Source organism: Tamandua tetradactyla, chromosome 17, assembly GCF_023851605.1.
Source record: "Tamandua tetradactyla isolate mTamTet1 chromosome 17, mTamTet1.pri, whole genome shotgun sequence".
NCBI classification, from domain to species: Eukaryota; Metazoa; Chordata; class Mammalia; order Pilosa; family Myrmecophagidae; genus Tamandua; species Tamandua tetradactyla.
In genome coordinates, this window is record NC_135343.1 from 17,603,788 (window position 1) to 17,625,001 (window position 21,214).

A 21,214-nucleotide genomic window follows, 5' to 3' on the forward strand; every position below is an offset into this window, starting at 1 on the left:
ACACATATACCATAATAGTTGGAGACTTCAATTCACCACTCTCATCAATGGACAGAACATCTAGACAGAGGATCAATAAAGAAATAGAGAATCTGAATATTACTATAAATGAGCTAGACTTAAGAGACATTTATAGGACATTACATCCCACAACAGCAGGATACACCTTTTTCTCAAGTGCTCATGGATCATTCTCAAAGATAGACCATATGCTGGGTCACAAAGCAAGTCTTAACAAATTTAAAAAGATTGAAATCATACACAACACTTTCTCGGATCATAAAGGAATGAAGTTGGAAATCAATAATAGGCGGAGTGCCAGAAAATTCACAAATACATGGAGGCTCAACAACACACCCTTAAACAACAAGTGGGTCAAAGAAGAAATTGCAAGAGAAATTAGTAAATACCTAGAGGCGAATGAAAATGAAAACACAACATATCAAAACTTATGGGACGCAGCAAAGGCAGTGCTGAGAGGGAAATTTATTGCCCTAAATGCCTATATCAGAAAAGAAGAAAAGGCAAAAATGCAGGAATTAACTGTCCACTTGGAAGAACTGGAGAAAGAACAGCAAACTAATCCCAAAGCTAGCAAAAGGAAAGAAATAACAAAGATTAGAGCAGAAATAAATGAAATTGAAAACATGAAAACAATAGAGAAAATCAATAAGACCAGAAGTTGGTTCTATGAGCAAATCAATAAGATTGATGGGCCCTTATCAAGATTGACAAAAAGAAGAAGAGAGAGGATGCAAATAAATAAGATCAGAAATGGAAGAGGAGACATAACTACTGACCTCACAGAAATAAAGGAGGTAATAACAGGACACTATGAACAACTTTACGCTAATAAATACAACAATTTAGATGAAATGGACGGGTTCCTGGAAAGACATGAACAACCAACTTTGACTCAAGAAGAAATAGATGACCTCAAAAAACCAATCACAGGGCGGGCCGCGGTGGCTCAGCGGGCAAAGTGCTTGCCTGCCATGCCGGAGGACCTCGGTTCGATTCCCGGCCCCAGCCCATGTAAAAAACAAAAACAAACAAACAAAATACAATAAAACAAGAAAATGTTTAAAGATGTTTCCCTTTCTTCCTTCCTTCCTTCCATCCTTCCTTCCTTCTCTCTGTCTTTCCTTCCCTTCCTCCCTCTCTCTTTAAAAAAAAAAAAAAAAAAAAAAAAACCAATCACAAGTAATGAAATTGAATAAGTCATTCAAAAGCTCCCTAAAAAGAAAAGTCCAGGACCAGAGGGTTTCACATGTGAATTCTATCAAACATTCCAGAAAGAATTAGTACCAACTCTCCTCAAACTCTTCAAAATAATCGAAGTGGAGGGAAAACTACCTAATTCATTCTAGGAAGTCAACATCACCCTCATACCATACCAGGCAAAGATATTACAAAAAAAGAAAACTACAGACCAATCTCTCTAATGAATATAGATGCAAAAATCCTCAATAAAATTCTAGCAAAACGTATCCAACAACACATTAAAAGAATTATACATCATGACCAAGTAGGATTCATCCCAGGTATGCAAGGATGGTTCAACATAAGAAAATCAATTAATGGAATACACCATATCAACAAATCAAAGCAGAAAAATCACATGATCATCTCAATTGATGCAGAGAAGGCATTCGACAAGATTCAACATCCTTTGCTGTTGAAAACACTTCAAAAGATAGGAATACAAGGGAACTTCCTTAAAATGATAGAGGGAATATATGAAAAACCCACAGCTAATATCATCCTCAATGGGGAAAAATTGAAAACTTTCCCCCTAAGATCAGGAACAAGACAAGGATGTCCACTATCACCACTATTATTCAACATTGTGTTGGAGGTTCTAGCCAGAGCAATTAGACAAGAAAAAGAAATACAAGGCATCAAAATTGGAAAGGAAGAAGTAAAACTATCACTGTTTGCAGACGATATGATACTATACGTCGAAAACCCGGAAAAATCCACAACAAAACTACTAGAGCTAATAAATGAGTACAGCAAAGTAGCAGGTTACAAGATCAACATTCAAAAATCTGTAGCATTTCTATACACTAGTAATGAACAAGCTGAGGGGGAAATCAAGAAATGAATCCCATTTACAACTGCAACTAAAAGAATAAAATACCTGGGAATAAATTTAACTAAAGAGACAAAAAACCTATATAAAGAAAACTACAAAAAACTGTTAAAAGAAATCACAGAAGACCTAAATAGATGGAAGGGCATACCGTGTTCATGGACTGGAAGACTAAATATAGTTAAGATGTCAATCCTACCTAAATTGATTTACAGATTCAATGCAATACCAATCAAAATCCCAACAACTTATTTTTTGGAAATAGAAAAACCAATAAGCAAATTTATCTGGAAGGGCAGGGTGCCCCGAATTGCTAAAAACATCTTGAGGAAAAAAAACAAAGCTGGAGGTCTCAGGCTGCCTGACTTTAAGGCATATTATGAAGCCACAGTGGTCAAAACAGCATGGTATTGGAATAAAGATAGATATATCGACCAATGGAATCGAATAGAGTGCTCAGATACAGACCCTCTCATCTATGGACATTTGATCTTTGATAAGGCAGTCAAGCCAAGTCACCTGGGACAGAACAGTCTCTTCAATAAATGGTGCCTAGAGAACTGGATATCCATATGCAAAAGAATGAAAGAGGACCCGTATCTCACACCCTATACAAAAGTTAACTCAAAATGGATCAAAGATCTAAACATTAGGTCTAAGACCATAAAACAGTTAGAGGAAAATTTGGGGAGATATCTTATGAAACTTACAATTGGAGGCGGTTTTATGGACCTTAAACCTAAAGCAAGAGCACTGAAGAAGGAAATAAATAAATGGGGGCTCCTCAAAATTAAACACTTTTGTGCATCAAAGAACTTCATCAAGAAAGTAGAAAGACAGCCTACACAATGGGAGACAATATTTGGAAATGACATATCAGATAAAGGTCTAGTATCCAGAATTTATAAAGAGATTGTTCAACTCAACAAGAACAAAAAGACAGCCAACCCAATTACAAAATGGGAAAAAGACTTGAACAGACACCTATCAGAAGAGGAAATACAAATGGCCAAAAGACACATGAAGAGATGCTCAATGTCCCTGGCCATTAGAGAAATGCAAATCAAAACCACAATGAGATATCATCTCACACCCACCAGAATGGCCATTATCAACAAAACAGAAAATGACAAGTGCTGGAGAGGATGCGGAGAAAGAGGCACACTTATCTACTGTTGGTGGGAATGTCAAATGGTCCAACCACTGTGGAAGGCAGTTTGGAGGTTCCTCAAAAAGCTGAATATAGAATTGCCACATGACCCAGCAATACCATTGCCGGGTATCTAATCAAAGGACTTAAGGGCAAAGACACAAACGGACATTTGCACACCAATGTTTATAGCAGCGTTATTTACAATTGCAAAGAGATGGAAACAGCCAAAATGTCCATCAACAGACGAGTGGCTAAACAAACTGTGGTATATACATACGATGGAATATTATGCAGCTTTAAGACAGGATAAACTTATGAAGCATGTAATAACATGGATGGACCTAGAGAACATTATGCTGAGTGAGTCTAACCAAAAACTAAAGGACAAATACTGTATGGTCCCACTGATGTGAACCGACATTCGAGAATAAACTTGGAATATGACATTGGTAACAGAGTCCAGCAGGAGTTAGAAACAGGGTAAGATAATGGGTAATTGGAGCTGAAGGGATACAGACTGTGGAACAGGACTAGATAAAAAAACTCAAAAATGGACAGCAAAATAATACCTAATTGTAAAGTAATCATGTTAAAACACTGAATGAAGCTGCGTCTGAGCTATAGGTTTTTTTTTTTTTTACTATTTTTTTTTCTCCATATTAACATTCTATATCTTTTTCTGTTGTGTTGCTTGTTCTTCTAAACCCATGCAAATGTACTAAGAAACGATGATCATGCATCTATGTGATGATGTTAAGAATTACTGATTGCATATGTAGAATGGTATGATTTCTAAATGTTGGGTTAATTTCTTTTTTTCTGTTAATTAATAAAAAAAAATAATAAAATAAAAGAAATAAAATAAAAATAAGACCCATTTTGAAATAGAGGTATGGACTCATGCCTTCTAAGGTACAGAGTGGATTTCATGGATTTTAATCTACCCCACTCCCAGAGAAGTCATGGGGACACTTGACCTTTCTGTGCCCATCACAATCCCCCTACTACCTCCCACGCCCACCCCCCTCAAAAAAAAAAAAAAAAAGAAAGAAAGACAGCTATCTGGGAAACCTTCAGGAGGATGGCAGAATAGGACAAGCAGAGCTCACTCCTCTACTGTGGAGCAACTAGAGAAAAGGCAGAAAATGACCAGGACAGTAGTTCAAGGGTTTGGTTCCCCAGAGAAGGACCCCTGCATTATATTAGGAAGATGCGGATGAAAAAAGTGGAAACTACAAGGAAGTTGGGGTGAGCATGCTCAATCATGACCAGCCCTGGGGCCTGCCACTGCGCATCGGCCAGACTGGACAGCTGAGCGCTGCACTCCGACTTCGGGTACCAACTCAGGCAGGGGTGGGGATCAACCTTCCCAGGCCCACAGCCTGGAGTTCCCAAATGGGAACCCGAGAGCAAACAGACTCATTTTATCCACACACAGAAACTGTCCTGCAGTGCCCAGTACCTAACTCCATCCCTGAGGCAGGCCACTGCAGGTGCCTGGTTTGGGGAGAGCCTGGGGTGTCTTCCCCTTGGGAGGAGAAGGGGAAGCAGAGCAGTGAAAAAGTAATCAGACATCGAGTAGAGATATGAATGAAGCTGATCTAGATAGGACTGAGGTATATTAGAATACTGAGTAAAGGATGATATCGTCATATTTTCAAACTTCAACTTCTGTGTAAGACTAAAGGGAGAGGTGTTTATTTGGTGCAAAATTTATATTTTGGGTAGTCATTTCCAAATTTAACTTGTATGATCAGTTCAGTTAACACCATGAGTACACAGACTCTTGAATGGGGCATGAGATTTTGTTGGTTTGTCCAAGTTAGTGCAATGCCCCAACAAAACCCAGAGTGATCTAGACAGTGAATAAAGAAGTATTTGCAAGTGAATAAAGAAGTATTGCAGGAATGGGGAGAAAGGGGGAAATATTCAACTTCCTCATTTAGAGAATTTCTATTATTCCAGCAAGCAGTGAGGACAACCAAATCAATAGGCCGAGCCCTCAATCTTGTGGGTCATACTATGAAATTTATTCCTGCAAAGGACAGGCTAAGCCTACTTAAAATTAGGCCTAAGAGTCCCCCAGAGAATCTCTTTTGTTGCTCAGATGTGACATTTCTCTCTAAGCTGACACAGCAAGTGAACTCACTACCCTCCCCCTCCACGTGGGACTTGACTCTCAGGGATGTAAATCTCCCTAGCAACATGTAGCAGAAATCCTGGGATGAGCCAGGACCCAGTATCAAGGGATTGAGAAAATCTTCTTGAACAAAAGGGGGAAGAGAGAAATGATACAAAATAAAGCCTCAGTGGCTGAGAGATTTCAGAGTCATGAGGTTATCCTGGAAGTTATTCTCATGCATTATAAACATATCCCCCTTTTAGTTTATGGTGTATCGGAGTGGCTAGAGGGAAGTACCTGAAACTGTAGAGCTATGTTCCAGCAGCCTTATTTCTTTTTAAACATAGCAACATACAAACATTCTTATCACATGATCATTCCATTCTTGGTATATAATCAATAACTCAAAATATCATCACATAGTTGGATAGTCATCACCATGATCATTTCTTAGAACATTTGCATCATTTCAAAAAAAGAAAAAAGAAAAAAACTCATACATACCATACCTCTTACCCTCCCTCTCACTGACTGCTACTATTTCCATCTACCCAATATATTTTAGCCTTTGTTTTTTTCCCCTATTTTTTTCTATACCCCTTACCACTTTCTTCCATTGATCACTAGCATTTCAATCTACTAAATTTATTTTAAAATTTGTTCCCCCATTATTTACTTTTTTTTAGTCCATATGTTTTACTCATTTGTCGGTACCATAGACAAAAGGAGCATCAGACACAAGGTTTTCACAATCAAACAGCCTTGTTTCTTGAAGATGATTGTATAATGATACAGCGTTTAAAATGTGACCATATGATTGTGAAAACCTTGTGTCTTATGCTCCTTTTATCCATGGTACTGACAGAAGAGTAAAAAATATGGATAAAAAATAAATAACAAGGGAAAGAAAGGTTAAAATAAATTGAGTAAATGGAAATAATAATGGTCAATGAGTGGGAGGGGTAAGGAGTATGATATGTATGAGTTTTTTTTTCTTTACTCTTTCTGGAGTGATGCAAATTTTCAAAACAACGATCGTGGTGACGAATACACAACTATGTAATGATACTGTGAGACACTGATTATACACCATGCATGGAACGTTTGTATGTTAAGAATGTTTGTATGTTGTTTTATCAACACAAATATCAAAACAAAACAACTTATGGGATGAAGCAAAAATGGTGCTGAGAGGAAAATTTATACTCTAAATGCCTACATTAAAAAGTAAGAGGGCAGGTCATGGTGTCTCAGCAGGCAGAGTTCTCACCTACCATGCTGGAGAGACACGTTCAATTCCTGGTGCCTGCCCATGCAAAAAAAAAAAAAAAATGATAGAGATAAAAACTAAAGACCTAACTGAAAAACTGAAGAAACTAGACAAAGAGCAGCTAATTAACCTTAAGGCGAGTAGAAGAAAAGGAATAAAGATTATAGCAAAAATAAATGAAATGGAGAACAAAAAAACAAAAAACAAAAAACCAGAATCAACAAAACCGTAAGTTATTGACAGCCCCTTCCAACATGAAAAAGTTAGAATGGCCATAGCCCAAATACCCCTAAAGAGAGGGATAGAAAGATCAAAGGTGATGGTGGAATTATATTACAGAAAAGGTAGGGTTTAACAAATGAATATGATTGCTGAGTCATTAAATTGATATTTCTTTTAGTCTCCAGTATCATAGAGTAGCTAGAAATAAACACCTAAAATTGTGGAATTGTAACCCATACCAAACTATGAAATCTGTTCTACAACTAATTGTTGTACTGTGCTTTGAAATGTATTGCTTTTTTTTGTATATATACTATTTTTCACAAGAAAGAAAAAAAAAGTTGATTGTGATGATAAAAAAATATATTTATTCTTTCTAGCTGCCTATATTCTGGAGCAGCTAGAAGGAAAAATCTGAGGGGATGGTAAGGTAGCCTATGACAAACTCTGGGATCTGTCCTGTAACTACTTGTTGAAGACTGCTTTGTAAGCTATTACATTTTTCTTTCTTTGTTTTTTATATATGTTATATTATACAATAAAAAAAAGTTTTTTAAAAAAAACTCCCTACAAAGAAAAGTACAGGGCCAGATGGCTTCACAGGAGAATTTTACCAGTCACTCCAAGAAGAACTACCACCACTGCTGCTCAAAATCTTTTACAAAATTAAAGGGAACACTACCTAACTCCTTCTATGAAGCTAACATCCCCCTAATATAAAAACCGGATAAAGATACCATAAGAAAGGATAGTTAAAGACCAATCTCCCTAATAAATACAGATTAAAAAATTATCAACAAAATGCTAGCAAATAGAATCCAACAGCACATTAAAAGAACTATACACCAAAACCAAATGGGATTTATCCCATGCAAGCATAGTTCAACACTAGAAAATCAATTAACGTAATGCAACACATTAACAAATCAAAACAGGGAAAAATCACGTGATCATCTAGATTGATGCTAAAAGTTATTCGACAAAATTCAGCAACCCATTTTGATAAAAACACTTCAAAAGGGAGGACTTAAAGGAAGCTTTCAATTTAATAAAGGGCATATATAACCCACAGCCAACACTGAACTCAAGAGGAGAGGCTGAAAGCCTTCCCCTAAGATCAGGAATGAGACAAGGATGCCCTGTCTCCAGTGTTATTCAACATTGTGCTAGAAGTTCTAGCCAGAGCAATTAAGCAAGAAAAATAAATAAAAGGCATCCAGAATGGAAAGGAAGAAGTAAAACTCTTATTGTTTGCAGATGACATGATCCAATATTTGGAAAATCCCAAGAAATCTATAACAAAGCTACTTGAGCTAATAAATAAATTCAGCAAAGTGGCAGGATACAAGATTAACATGCAAAAATCAGTAGTGTTTCTATACACTAGTAATGAGCTAACCAAGGAAGAAATTAAGAAATAAATTCCATTCACAATAACAACTAAAAGAATCAAGTATTTAGGCTTAAACTTAAGCAAGGACATTAAGGACCCATACACAAAAAACTACAAAACATTGCTAAAAAAAAAAATCAAAAGGGGCCTAAATAGGTAGAGAGAAATTCTGTGTTCATGGATAGGCAGGCTAAAAGAAAGTTGGGGTAACTATACTCATATCAGATAAAATAGACTTAAGATGCAAAGATGTCATGAGAGACAGGAATGATAGTATATATTAATAAAAAGGGTAACTCATCAAGAAGAAATAACAATCATAAATATTTGTGTACCCAATCAAGGTGCTCCAAACATGAGGAAAACACTGGCAAAACTGAAGGGAGCAACAGAGGTTTCTACAATAATAATGGGAGATGTCAATTCTACCCAAATCTACAGATTCAATATTATACCAATCAAAATTCCAACAACCTACTTTGCAGACTTGGTAAAGTTAGTTATCAAATTTATTTGGAAAGGAAAAGGGCTTTGAATCACCAGAGAAACATCCTAAAAAAGAAAAGGAAGGACTTAAACTTTCTGACCTTAAAAGCTTATTATAAAGCCACAGTGGTCAAAACAGCATAGTACTGGCACAAAGATATGCAATTCCATTGAACTGAAAGTTCAAAATAGACCCTCAAGTCTATGGTCAATTTATTTTTCACAAGGCCCCCAAAATCCACAGAACCGGGAGACAGAATACTCTCTTCAATAAATTGGGCTGGGAGAATTGGATATCCATACCCAAAGGAATGAAAGAGGACCCCTACCTCATAACCTATACAAAAATTAACTCAAAAATAAAAAAGAAAAGAAAAAAAATTAACACAAAGTAGATTAAAGAGCTAAATATAAGAGCCCATATCATAGAACTCCTAGAAGAAAATAAAGGGAAACATCTTCAAGACCTAGTGATAGGAGGTATCTTCTAAGACCTTACTACGTTCAAAGCACAGGCAAGAGAACAAAAAATGGACAAATGTGCACTCCTCATGATCGAACACTTCCATGCTTTCAAAGGACTGACAAAAGGGTGAAAAGGCAGCCAATTCAATGGGAGAAAATATTTGGTAACTACGTATCTGATAAGGGTTTGATATCCATTATATATAAAAAAAATTCGACAACTCAACAATAAAAAGATAAACAACCTAATTAGAAAATGGGCAAAAAATATGAATAGACATTTTTCCAAAAAGGAAATACAAATGACTGAAAAGCCCATGAAAAGATATTCTTCTTCATTAGCTATTAGGGAAATGCAAATCAAAACCACAATGAGAAATCATCTCACACCTGCAAGAATAGCTGCTACTCAACAAACAGGAAACTACAAATATTGGAGAGGCTGTGGACAGATAGGAACACTTACTCACTGCTGGTGAGAATGTAAAATGGTGCAGCTACTGTGGAAGACAGCTCCTCTGAAAACTAAATATTTGTTGCTCTATGACCCAGCAATTCCACAACTCAACACATACCCAGAAGATTTGAAAGCAGGGACACAAACAGACATTTGCATACCAATCTTCATAGCAGCATTATTCACAATTGCCAAAAGATGGAAACAATTCAAGTGTCCATCAACAGATGAGCAGAAAAACAAAATGCAGTATATACACATGATGGAATATTATGCAGCAGGAAGAAGGAATGACGTCCTGAACCACACGACAAAACAGATGAATCTTAAGGACATACTGCTGAGTGAAATACGTCAGAGACACAAGGACAAATGTTGTATGATTCCACTAACGTGAACTAACTAGAATATGAACACTCAGAGCCTTCAAAGTAGAATATAGGGTACCTAGAGATAACAGAAGCTAGAGAAGGGGGAGCCATTACCTAACATGTACAAGAAAGTTTAACGAGGTTAAACTGAAACATTTGGAAATAGACAGAGGTCAGGGTAGCTCATTATTGGGATTATAAGTAATAGTATTGTACTTCAGGTGAATTTGGTTGAAAGAGGTTTTTTAGAGTTATGTATGTCACCAACTATACAACAAATGTAAGTAAGCTCTTGCATAAGCTATTACAAATGTACAACAATTATAAAAAGAGTTATTAATAGAGTGGTATGTAGAGAAAATTACCTATTACAAGCTATGGACTATAGTCAACAGTAATACCTTAATATTCTTTCATCAACAGTAACAAGTGTACCACACCAATGCCAGCGGTCAATAACAGGGGTGGGTAACAGATATGAGAGTTCTAAGTTTTCCTTGTGTCTGATACTTTTTTTTGGGGGAGCAAACAAAACAGTCTAAAATTGACTCTGATGATGAATCACACTAAGTGATGATACTGTGAAACACTGAATATTTTGGATGGAATATATAATATGTGACTATATCTCAATAAAATCTGCAGGTTAAAAAAAAAAAAGCAAGCTACTTATGGGAGAAGAGTAATACACATTTATAAAACTCAATAGGATACAACCTGCCACCAATTTATGTAAAAAGATATAGGAGTGGAAGCATAGCATGACAGCAGGGTAGGATCAGGGATTTTTCTTTGACGTACTGCCCTCACAGCAGTCCATATAGCTGTCCAGAGGTTACTCTTGGTACCAGACCCCACCAAGTGACAACACATATATAAAGACACACAACCTGGGGCTCGTCCTTGCTCTGGGGGTAGAACAGTAAAAATATAAAGACTCTGCCCTTATGGAGTTGATAATTTAACAAGCTAATATGTTCTCAGTTACCTAAGTAATATAGATGGCACAAAAATGAATTAAAAACAATTCCCAAACCAAGTTGCAGTCGAAATTCAACCTTTTCTCCAGAATTAGTGACAACTTAGGAACTACAATAAACAGCACCCCACCGATGTCCACCTACCACCACCAGCATCTTAACCTGAAAACTCCATACATTAGACTGCTATCTGCATAGTAAATATTTAGCTCAAAACATGATAAGAGCAGAGGTATGAAGATAAAATGACTTCTAGGACATTACTTCATCAAATTAATTAATATTGCTAAAGAAAGAATGTCCAGCCATAGAGGAGGTTGGCAGCCATCAAGGAGCAGGAAAAGGAGAAGTGTAAAATGCATATATGACCGGCACTCTTCTAAATAATGTTCATGGGAGAGGAAAGTGCAGCAAACGGATTCTGAATATTTTGGTCCCAATTGAAAGATATTTCTATAGTACAATGGATATATCAAACTACTTTAGTGTCATACAATTAAAATATTCACCTATCAGTGCTATAAGCATAATGCGTAGACCATGGTAGGCATTCAATAAGCTAAAAATCATTAATTTACCTAATTCTCCTATTCTATGCCCATGTTCATTAAGCAAGCTTCTGATTATTATTTATTCCCCTACTTAGTTAAGCCTCTATGGAGAGAAAGTACTGGTTACTTTAGTTTCCGGTCCTTGTGATAATTATTTCATTCCGGTCTTATACATCACTTTGTGAGCCTGGCTGATGTAAAAACACCCATGAGGGATATCCGTTCCTGAAATGCTAACCAAATCATGTTCTTGAGTTAGAAACCCAGTTCTATCACATTCTGTCTGTGAATCCTGAATAGGGGATAACTTCTCTTGCCTGGACTTCCTCACCTCTAAAATCAGAATAATAGCACCTGCCTCAACAGTGCTATTAAGTAGGATCATACAAGTGAAGTGTGAGCACAGTGCCTGGCTAATGCTGAGTACTCAGGTATCTCTGCCAGATATCAAAATCTGAATAACCATAGTTTGTCTGCCACTAATTCTTTCAAGTATAGAATGGTATTCTCTGGAAAAGAGGCTAGTTTAGCCCACAACTCAAATGTTTGTACCAGAGCTTGATACAAGTGCTTGTATTAACATAAGTCAATGTCAGCATGCAGCAGAAGTGCTTTAAGATTATTTCTCATTTGATCACAGAATATTAAAATTATATATTCTCAAGGGTCAAGTTATAATAAAATTAAAAATTTTGACCGATTTGTACTTAAGTATCAGCAGTTTTACTAACCATTGCCCTTGTACCATCAATGTAAATGTCAACTTGAATAACAGCAGGTAACATCTTAGCATTATTATGAAAATGTCATCATCCTCCGAGAGTTCCTGAAAAGTACCCCAGCTGTCTATGAAGAACACTTCGAGAAATTCTGATTTAAATAAATCTTGCCTGAAGACTCCAGAGAGGATATTTTTAAGTGTCTAATTGATGATTGTTGTCTTTTCTTCCTTCCTCTTACTTCAAACCTCCACCTTCAATCATTTTACTTTTTCTTCCTGTCTTTGTCTACTTTCCCTTTCCTCTCCCACCAGGGGGTTGAGGTGTCGTATTTGTGATAATGGTGATGGAACAGGATATTATTATATACAATAACCGTCTTCCTGGAAAGTGACATATCCGCTGTATCAGTTTAAATATCCTAGGCAGGCAGTTATTTAAAGTTAGTATCACACTGAATGATCTTGGAAATAAATAATTCTTTTTGTAATGTAAAGTAGCCTATACTCCATTGTTGTTGGGTTCTTTTAATCCAGATTCACGTGGATATATCTGCCTAAAGTAAGATGTACATATGTACCAGTTGATAAATATTCCTTCTCCAACAGAATGGATCTTGATAAGTAAATACAATTATAGACCCATGGTAGGAGATACCACTCCCCTGTAGTTTTGTCATTTACATACTTTGTCCTGCTCTGCATAAAGAGAAAGTTATATCACCAATTAAGAAAATACTCTACTTCCTCTCTATCCAGCTGTAGCACCTACCAGTTCCTCCTTAACAGCTACACCTCCTGAGCCATCAGTGATGTGCAGAGTTTTCTTCTTCGCCCGAGGCACCCTCTTTGGCTTGGATTCCTTGGGAATAGGCTGCTTACGGCTTCTGGGGACTTTCTTTTGAGGCTCCCAGACACTATCTTCCTTGTCATCTTCTTCAGAGACAGATGATCTAAGAGAAAAATGACAGAAGAATTTCAGGAAAAATGAGGCTAAATGTCAAAGGGAAAAAAAGAGACAAGTACTTTTAAAAAAAATTATAACATAGGAGGTGTTTCATTATAAAGGAGTGATGTGGGCTCAGGCAATTCATAGCTATTGCTTACAACTGAAACACAGTTGATCAGGAAACAATACAAAAATGTCCCTGATATGCTATAAATTACAGGTCTCTTCGTTCTCCCTTCACCTAAGCTGCGAGCACATATACAACATACACCCAAGACTTAGAAAACCATTTATTACCTTTGAGGCAGATTAGATAGGGAAGGGAACTCAACGGAATCCGAAAGAGAATCAAGAGAACAGAGAGGCCGCCATGTGCACTGCCAAGTGATAGAGGAGCCAAGGACCAAGGATTGCCAGCAGCCAACTCCAGTATGCCAATTTTCAGGAAAAAAGCATTGCCTTGAAGATGCCTTGATTTGAACCTTCTTTTAGCCTCAAAACCACAAGCCATTGTTTAAGCTGACCCATTGCATGGTATGGAAGTCTGAAGCTGAATGGACCCCAGGAAGTCATGTTCTTAAAGCTAATCCCTTCTTGTGGGTGTAAACCTCTTGTGGGTAGGAACTCTTCATTAGGTCGTTTCAGCTGAGGTGTGCCCCAGGTGGGTCTTAATCCTCTTACTGCAGTCCTTTATAAAGGGGATGAATACAAAGAGAAAGACACAGAAGTTGAGGGAGAAAGCCACAGAAACAGAAAGGAAGCCACTGAAGCCAGAAGCTGGAAGCAATGAAACCCGAAGAGAAAAGATAGATCAGCAGATGTTGCCATGTGCTTTGCCATCTAACAGAGGAGTCCAGGATTGTTGGCAGCCTGTCTTCAGGAAGAAGGTATAGTCTTGATGATGCCTTGATTTGGACATTTTCACAGTCATGTAAACTTGTAAACTAATAAATTCTAAACGCCAGCCCATTTCTAGTATATTGCATTTTGGCAGCCTAGCAGACTAAAACTCATGGTACTTGCTTGAGTAGCCAAAAAAAACTAAAACACCTATCATAGCCTATTAGATCCTTCCTATTCCAACCACTCTCTGCTTTGGTCAGTTTGGTCTTCCTGCTATTCTCAAGTTCATTCCTTGAACAGACCTCAGGGTCTGTGCACTTGCTGCTTCCTCTATTTGGAACACCCATGCCCCAAATCTTTGCAAACTGCATTCCCAAATTTCATTTAAATCCTGCACAATTGCCACTTCCTCTAAAAGAACTTCCCTGATTACTCTTTCCAAAATGTGTCCCCGCCCCGACTCCAACCACTCACTGGTTCTCTATCCCCCTGCCCTGCTTTTTCTTCACAACACTTATTATTGCCTAACATTGTAATCAGTCATTCATTTAACTACTATCTTCAGAGCACCTAGTACAGTGTTCCAAAGAGGAGGTTCTCAATCAGGCATGATTTTGCCCCACAGAGGACAAGGTATGGAGACAATTTTGATTGTGACAAATGAGCCAAGTGAGAAGGACTGTTGTATCTAATGATAGAGACCAGGGATGAGCTGCTAAATATCAATGTACAAGGTAGCCCTCCTCCCCTGCTAACAACAAAGAATTATCCCGCCCAAAATGTAAACAGTGTCCAAGTTGAGAACCCCTGCACTACGGTGAAATATAACACTCCCTCTCTCATGGAACTTACATCCTAGTATAAACATTCTGTTACATGCTTAGTTGGTTACTTTATGTCTCTACCACTGAAACATAAGCTAAATTCTGGTTCAATACTTTGTTGCCAACACCCAGAGAGAGCCTCACATAACATGAGTTGAATAAATATGAGTTGCAAGGATGAATAAAAAAGACACAGCCTTCTCCAACCAAAATGATAGAAGTTAGCAAGTGAAAGAGTGCTTAATTTACTCCTTAAAATATACATCATTTCCCCACCCCCATAGTAAACCAATATGCTTACAAATCAGAGAAGGAAGAAAATTCATCTTGGGATACTGCAGCTTGTACCTTCAATTTTGCTCTTCTTGGCAACAACGACATCTGAAAGAAACAATATGAAATTAGCATTATTTGAATAGTCTAATCACTTTATTTGGCTACAAAATGATGTACCATTCAAAACTGATACTCCAAGAGCCCCACTGCTAGAAATTACTTTGGAGGGAAGAAAAAAAAAAACCACAAACATCATTCAAACCCTGGTTTCTCTGTCTATGTGGCTGCCAATTACAAGAGCAGCTAACAGCTTCCCAGAGGTTTCAACACCTTATAAGTATAGGCCTTCTTTTGAAAAATATAAGTTCTTATAAGGTAATAGTTCTTAGTTGTTTTTTTAATTATATGCTTGAGTATTCTGAAAGTGTTATTTGATATTGATGCTAACAAGTAGCATATAATATCCTTTATTAAACTACAAATGTTTCAAAAACAATAAACATTTTCCCCTCTTCTACATTTTCTTATAGTATAGAGACCTCGCTATAAAGTTGAAAGCCAAATAAATGACATTGATTGACTGAACAAGCAGCCATATCAGTAAATGGCACTAAAAACTACATACTTGCTAAATCAAAACCCTGGGAAAACTTTGAACAGCTTCACTGAGGTATGACTGAAATACAATAAACTGCACATATTTAAAGTAAACAACCTTGAAAAGATTAGATATTTATACACATAGACACATGCACATCACCAAAAACCAGATATTAAACATACCCATATATTTCAAGGTTTCATTAGTTATGCTGAAACCTTACAAATATTTTTTTCTTTTATCTCCAACATCCAATCTATCAATAAGTCACAAAAATTCATTCCTCAAAATATTCTGAAATCTTTTCACGTCTCGAGATCTCCCCTGGGTCTTTAGTCCAAGCTCCCAATATTTCTCACTTGAACCTCTGTAATAGTCGAACTGGCCTCCCTGCGGATTCCATTCTTGCCTCCTAGAATTCATTCTCCATATATCAACCCAAGAGAACAATTAGAAAATGCTTAAAAACCATTCAACGACACCAATATTCACAGCGGCATTATTCATACAAGCCAAAAGATAGAAACAACCCAAGCATCCTTCAACAGATGAACACAAACAAAATGAGATATATACACACAGAGGGATGTTATTCAGCTATAAAATGCGGTGAAGTAGCGATACACATAGCATGGACTAACCTTAAAAACATTACACTAAGTGAAATAAGCCAGCCACAAAAGGAAAACTATTGTATGATCCCAGTTATGTGAGATTTCAAGAATAGGATAATTCATAGAGCCAGAAGTGAATCAGAGAGTACCAGGAGCTGGAGGATGGGAGGTTAGAGAACAGTGGGGAGTTATTGCTTAATGGTTAGGTTTCTTTTGGGGGGGGGGGGGGTAATGACATTTCAGAAAAAGTGGTGATGGTTGTACTACATTGTGAATTTAATAAGTGCCATTGAATTGTACATTTAAAAAATGGCCAAAATGGCAAATTTTCTGATACACACACACACACACACACACACACACACACACACACACATTTTAAATTTAAAAATTAAAATTCAGTGACTTCCCACTCCATACTCCACTTAGAATCCAGTATTTCTTTACCATAGCCTTCCTAAAATGCCCTGTAGATCAGGCCCTTGACTACCCTTCTAACCACATTTACCATTCACTGAAGCTCCTGAGCTCTCATTACAACAGCATTCTTTCCTAACTCAGTTTCACTCTGCCTGGAGCACTCTTCCCCTGCTCATTAATCAGCTGGCTCCTCAGCCCTTGGAGCTCAACATTTTACGCCTAAAATGTTTCTTCCAGTTACACTACTATTATTGGACCCCCTTTGTTTCCTTTATACAGTAGTGTATAACATGATTTGTATTTATCCTTTTGTTTACTTATTTATTGTCTTCATTACCCCTCAGTATTAAACACTCTGAAAGCAGAGTATACAACTGCCTTGCTCACTTCTGTATCACAGAGCCTGGCACTTCGTAGTTGCTCTGTAAATATTTATTAAATGAGCATAGTAATATGTACAAATACATGCTAAGTGTCTGTACATTTTTTCCATCACTATTTAGGCAATGCCACATATGGCACTCACTGCTTTCTTGTAAAAGTGATGGCACAGAACATATATATTCTTTGTGGCGTGGAATTTTCCCTCCTTTCTTTTCTCTGTTGGGACATGTTCCAAATCAATAATTCTGATGTGATGCCACTAAGAAAAGAGGCACTACATGGGGCAAGAGAAAATCGGAGGGTGAGGGGAACACATAAAACAATTTAAAGTAAAACTGAAAAATCAAAAACAAACGGCTCCAAAACCAGAAGGGACCAACTTCTTAAGAGGCCTCTAGAAAAATTTCCTTAAGGAACTAAGCCATAAAAATATAAAATACTAGAGTCGGAAAGGGCCTTAGAGATCAGATGGTCCTGTACATTCTTTGATGAGCCTGAGATCGATCCAGTGAGATGAAATATCTTAAAGGAGGAGAGATGCGGAAGAGGAAGGACTGGAACCCAGAACCCCAATACCAAGACTTGTTTCCATTTCCACACATACTACATTGGCAAGCTGTCACATGGGAGGTTCGAGGAAAGCTGCCTAAAGAGTTTCCATTCATTCCTCTCCCCAGCAGTTTACTCAGCGCCTCCGATGGGCCAGGCACACTGCTGAAGATGCAGCTGATTCAAACAAGGCCATGAGCCGGTAATGAAAGCAGCGCTTCCTCCCCATCATTGATACCTTGCGGTATAAAAACAATCTAGGTATGCCTGAGCTTTCACATGTCTGCCCCTAGGCTGCAATTAGATTGAGACCGCGCGACAGGTGACACGCGGCACCCAGCTGAGGTTTTCCGGGTGTAGTTCTGCGATTCAGAGCGCTGGCAGTAAAATGCAATGGAATCTCTCACTTCATAAAAGGTTTTCTTCCCAAATGAGCGCTCAGAGTTCTTTAAATGGCCCCCACAATACCAGGGCTCCAGCACAGGGCTTACGCAAGCCCGGCGGACGCCGCCAAGGCAGCCGTACAGCTCACCTTCCAGCCGGGCGCGTCGGAAGGCCCGGGATCCCGTGTGCGACCGCACCTTCCGGTTCCCGCCGGAAGTTTTTCAAACCCCGGAAGTCCCTCCTCGCTTAGCGGGGGCAACCATGACAACAGGCCCCTCCCAGGCGCGCTCAACTGGCGCGGGGAGGAACCGCGTGAGGCGGAGGCCGGGGTAGAGCTGGGATCCCGAGGGAGCGCCGGGGTGGGGCCCTGACGCGAGGATCCCGGCCAAGCCGTTTTCCCGGATCCCGCCGGAGGCGGGGCAGGAGGTGGTGTGAGTGCTACGCGGCTCGCTGCTTTTCTTTCTCTTCCTTCTCTCTACCGTCCTTGCTCTCTTTTCATCTTTCATTTTTTTAAATTCAGTTGGGTGAATTAATTGTAATTTGCAGAACAATGAAAAAAGATTAACCTTTACTATTCTAAAATGAATTTGAAATGTCTTTAATTAACTTCTATGGTGTCTTTTACCTTTTTTTTTTTTTCTCAATTCATTATTTTCTAAGCCCTGAAATAAGATTACACATCCGGGCTTGTGTTTTCAAATCTTGCCTGCTCTATTCACCCCATCGTGTGCTCTACTTTAATGGAACACTCTAGCTCTGCAATCATTTCTGTTATTTGCACTCGATACGCTGCCAAGTACACTGATTTGGAAACTGGGTTCTCTCAGGAGCTAGGTGGTATGCTTGGGCAAATCGCTGTGTCTCTTTGGACCCATTTCCACAGCCTCCCACTTCACCCCCCACCTAAGATACCTGGTACATATGAGAGGTAAATACTCACTGAGTGTATGAAATTAATTTTAGCTTTCACACAAGATGGCGCAAGAAAGGGCTGCAGAACAAGTCAGGCTGCAGGCAGGGAAGGAGAGCGCCTCTGACAAACAAGTAGGAACAAGTCGGGGTCATTGAAATGCAAATCAAAAGCAGGAACCTTCTGCGGGAAGTTTGAATTAGACTATCTGGATAGGCTATAACTTCTGGAGTATCCAGTCAGCAGAGAAACAGGGAAGGGGCGTGTGTGCTAAGTTTAGGGTATAAATGCCTATGGCATTTTATTGTTTGATACGCCGGCCATCATTTTTGGGATGGTGCCTGTTCTTGCAAGATCGTGAATAAATTTTTTTTCTTCTCCACAGTCGGATGAGCTCTTATTCTCTTTCTAACAATGAATACACAGCTATGTGATGATATTGTGAGCCATTGATTATATATTATGTATGGACTGATTGTGTATGAAGATTTCTCGATTAAAAAAAAGTCAAAAAAAAGAAAGGATGGAAAAAGATGTTCCACGAAAGCTGTAAGCTAAATAAAGCAGTAGTTATATTAATATTAGATAAAATAGACTTTAATGATGTCATCAGAGACAAAGAAGGACACTACATGTTAATAAAAGGGACAATTCACCGAGGGGAAATAAAAATCATAAATGTTTATGCTCCCAATCAAGGAGCTCCTAAGTACATGAGGCGAACATTGGCAAAACTGAAGGGAGCTATAGACATTTCAACAATAATAGTGGGTGACCTCAAACACCACTCTCCACTATAGACAGAAGAACCAGACAGAGGATCAACAAGGAAATAGAGAACCTAAACAATGCAATAAACGAATTAAACTTCATAGACATATAAAAACCATTACACACTGTGCTGGTTTGAAACTGGTGTACCCCAGAAAAGCCATGTTCTTTAATCCTCATACAATAATGCTGGGTGGGATCTTTTGATTACATGGTTTCCATGGAGATGTGTCTTCACCCATTCAAAATGGAATTGTTTACTGGAGTCTTTTAAGAAGGAGCCATTTTGAAAAAAGCTAGCAAGCCTGTATAGCCAGATACCTTTGGAGATATAGAAGGAAAACACCCCCCGGGAAGCTATTTGAAGAAGCCAGGGGAGAAAGCTAGCAGATATTCCTTCTCAGCTGACAGAGGTGCTCTGGACAGTATCATTCTTTCTTGAGTAACAGGAACCTTTGTTGGTGCTTTAGTTTGGACATTTTCTCAGCACTGGAACTGTAAATGATAAGTTATTAAATTGCCTTTTTAGAAGTCATTCTGTTTCTGGTATATTGCATTCTGGCAGCTTTAGCAAGTTGATACAAGCCCCAGAACACAAGGATATACATTCTTCCCTAGTGCACATGGAACATTCCCCAGGACAGGTTATATGCTGGGACACAAAATAAGTCTTTGTACATTTAATAAGATTGAAATTATCCAAAACACTTTCTCTGATCACATAAGAATGAAGCAGGAAATTAGTAATGACCAAGGAACCAGTACTTTCACAAACACATGGCAATTAAACAACACAGTCTTAAATAATCAATAGATCAAAGAAGAAATTGCTACAGAAATTGCTAAATTATCTGAAGATGAATAATAATGAGAATACAACATATCAGAACTTAGGGATGTGGCAAAGATAGTGCTGAGAGGGAAATTTATTGCCCTAAATGCCTATATTGAAAAACAAGAATTAGCAAAAATTGAGGACTTAACTTCTCACCTGGAGTAATTAGAGAAACAATAGCAAACTAAAACAAAGGCAAATAAAAGAAAATAAATAACAAAACAGAAAAGACAAACTGGAGAACAGGAAAGCCGTAGAAACGAATCAACAAAACCAAAAGTTGGTCCTTTGAGAAAATCAATAAAATTGATGGAACCCCCTAACAAACAAAAAAATAGATCCCTTAACAAAGAAAAAAGAGAGAGGATGCAAATAAACAATATCAGAAATGAGAAGGGTGTCCTTACTATGGATCCTGAAGAAATTTTTTTTAATCTAAGAGAATACTATGAACAACTATATGCCAACAAACCAGACAATTTAGATGAAATGGACAAATTCCTAGAAACACACAAATTACCTATACTGACTCAAGAAGAAATAGATCTCAACAAGCCCATTATAAATAAAG

At 38.0% G+C, this 21,214-nt stretch overlaps 1 protein-coding gene and 1 long non-coding RNA gene across 4 annotated transcripts in view; one reads left to right on the plus strand and one right to left on the minus strand.

Annotated features, from left to right (window-relative positions):
• SRBD1 (S1 RNA binding domain 1) overlaps positions 1–18,366 on the minus strand; it is a 280,304-nt gene extending 261,938 nt beyond the window's left edge. For all 3 annotated transcript variants that reach the window (XR_013164245.1, XM_077134136.1, XM_077134138.1), the window contains exons 1-3: positions 18,276–18,366; positions 15,201–15,280; positions 13,056–13,236 (exon numbers count right to left, since the gene is read on the minus strand). Coding sequence is in view for 2 of the 3 variants with exons in the window: in XM_077134136.1 (XP_076990251.1) it covers positions 13,056–13,236; positions 15,201–15,280 (261 nt within the window). In the remaining variant the exon portion in view is untranslated. The remainder of the gene's footprint in view (positions 1–13,055; positions 13,237–15,200; positions 15,281–18,275) is intronic.
• Positions 18,323–21,214, plus strand: part of LOC143660775 (uncharacterized) — a 46,216-nt gene continuing 43,324 nt past the window's right edge. The window contains exon 1 of the long non-coding RNA XR_013164246.1: positions 18,323–18,558. This is a non-coding gene — a long non-coding RNA (uncharacterized LOC143660775). The remainder of the gene's footprint in view (positions 18,559–21,214) is intronic.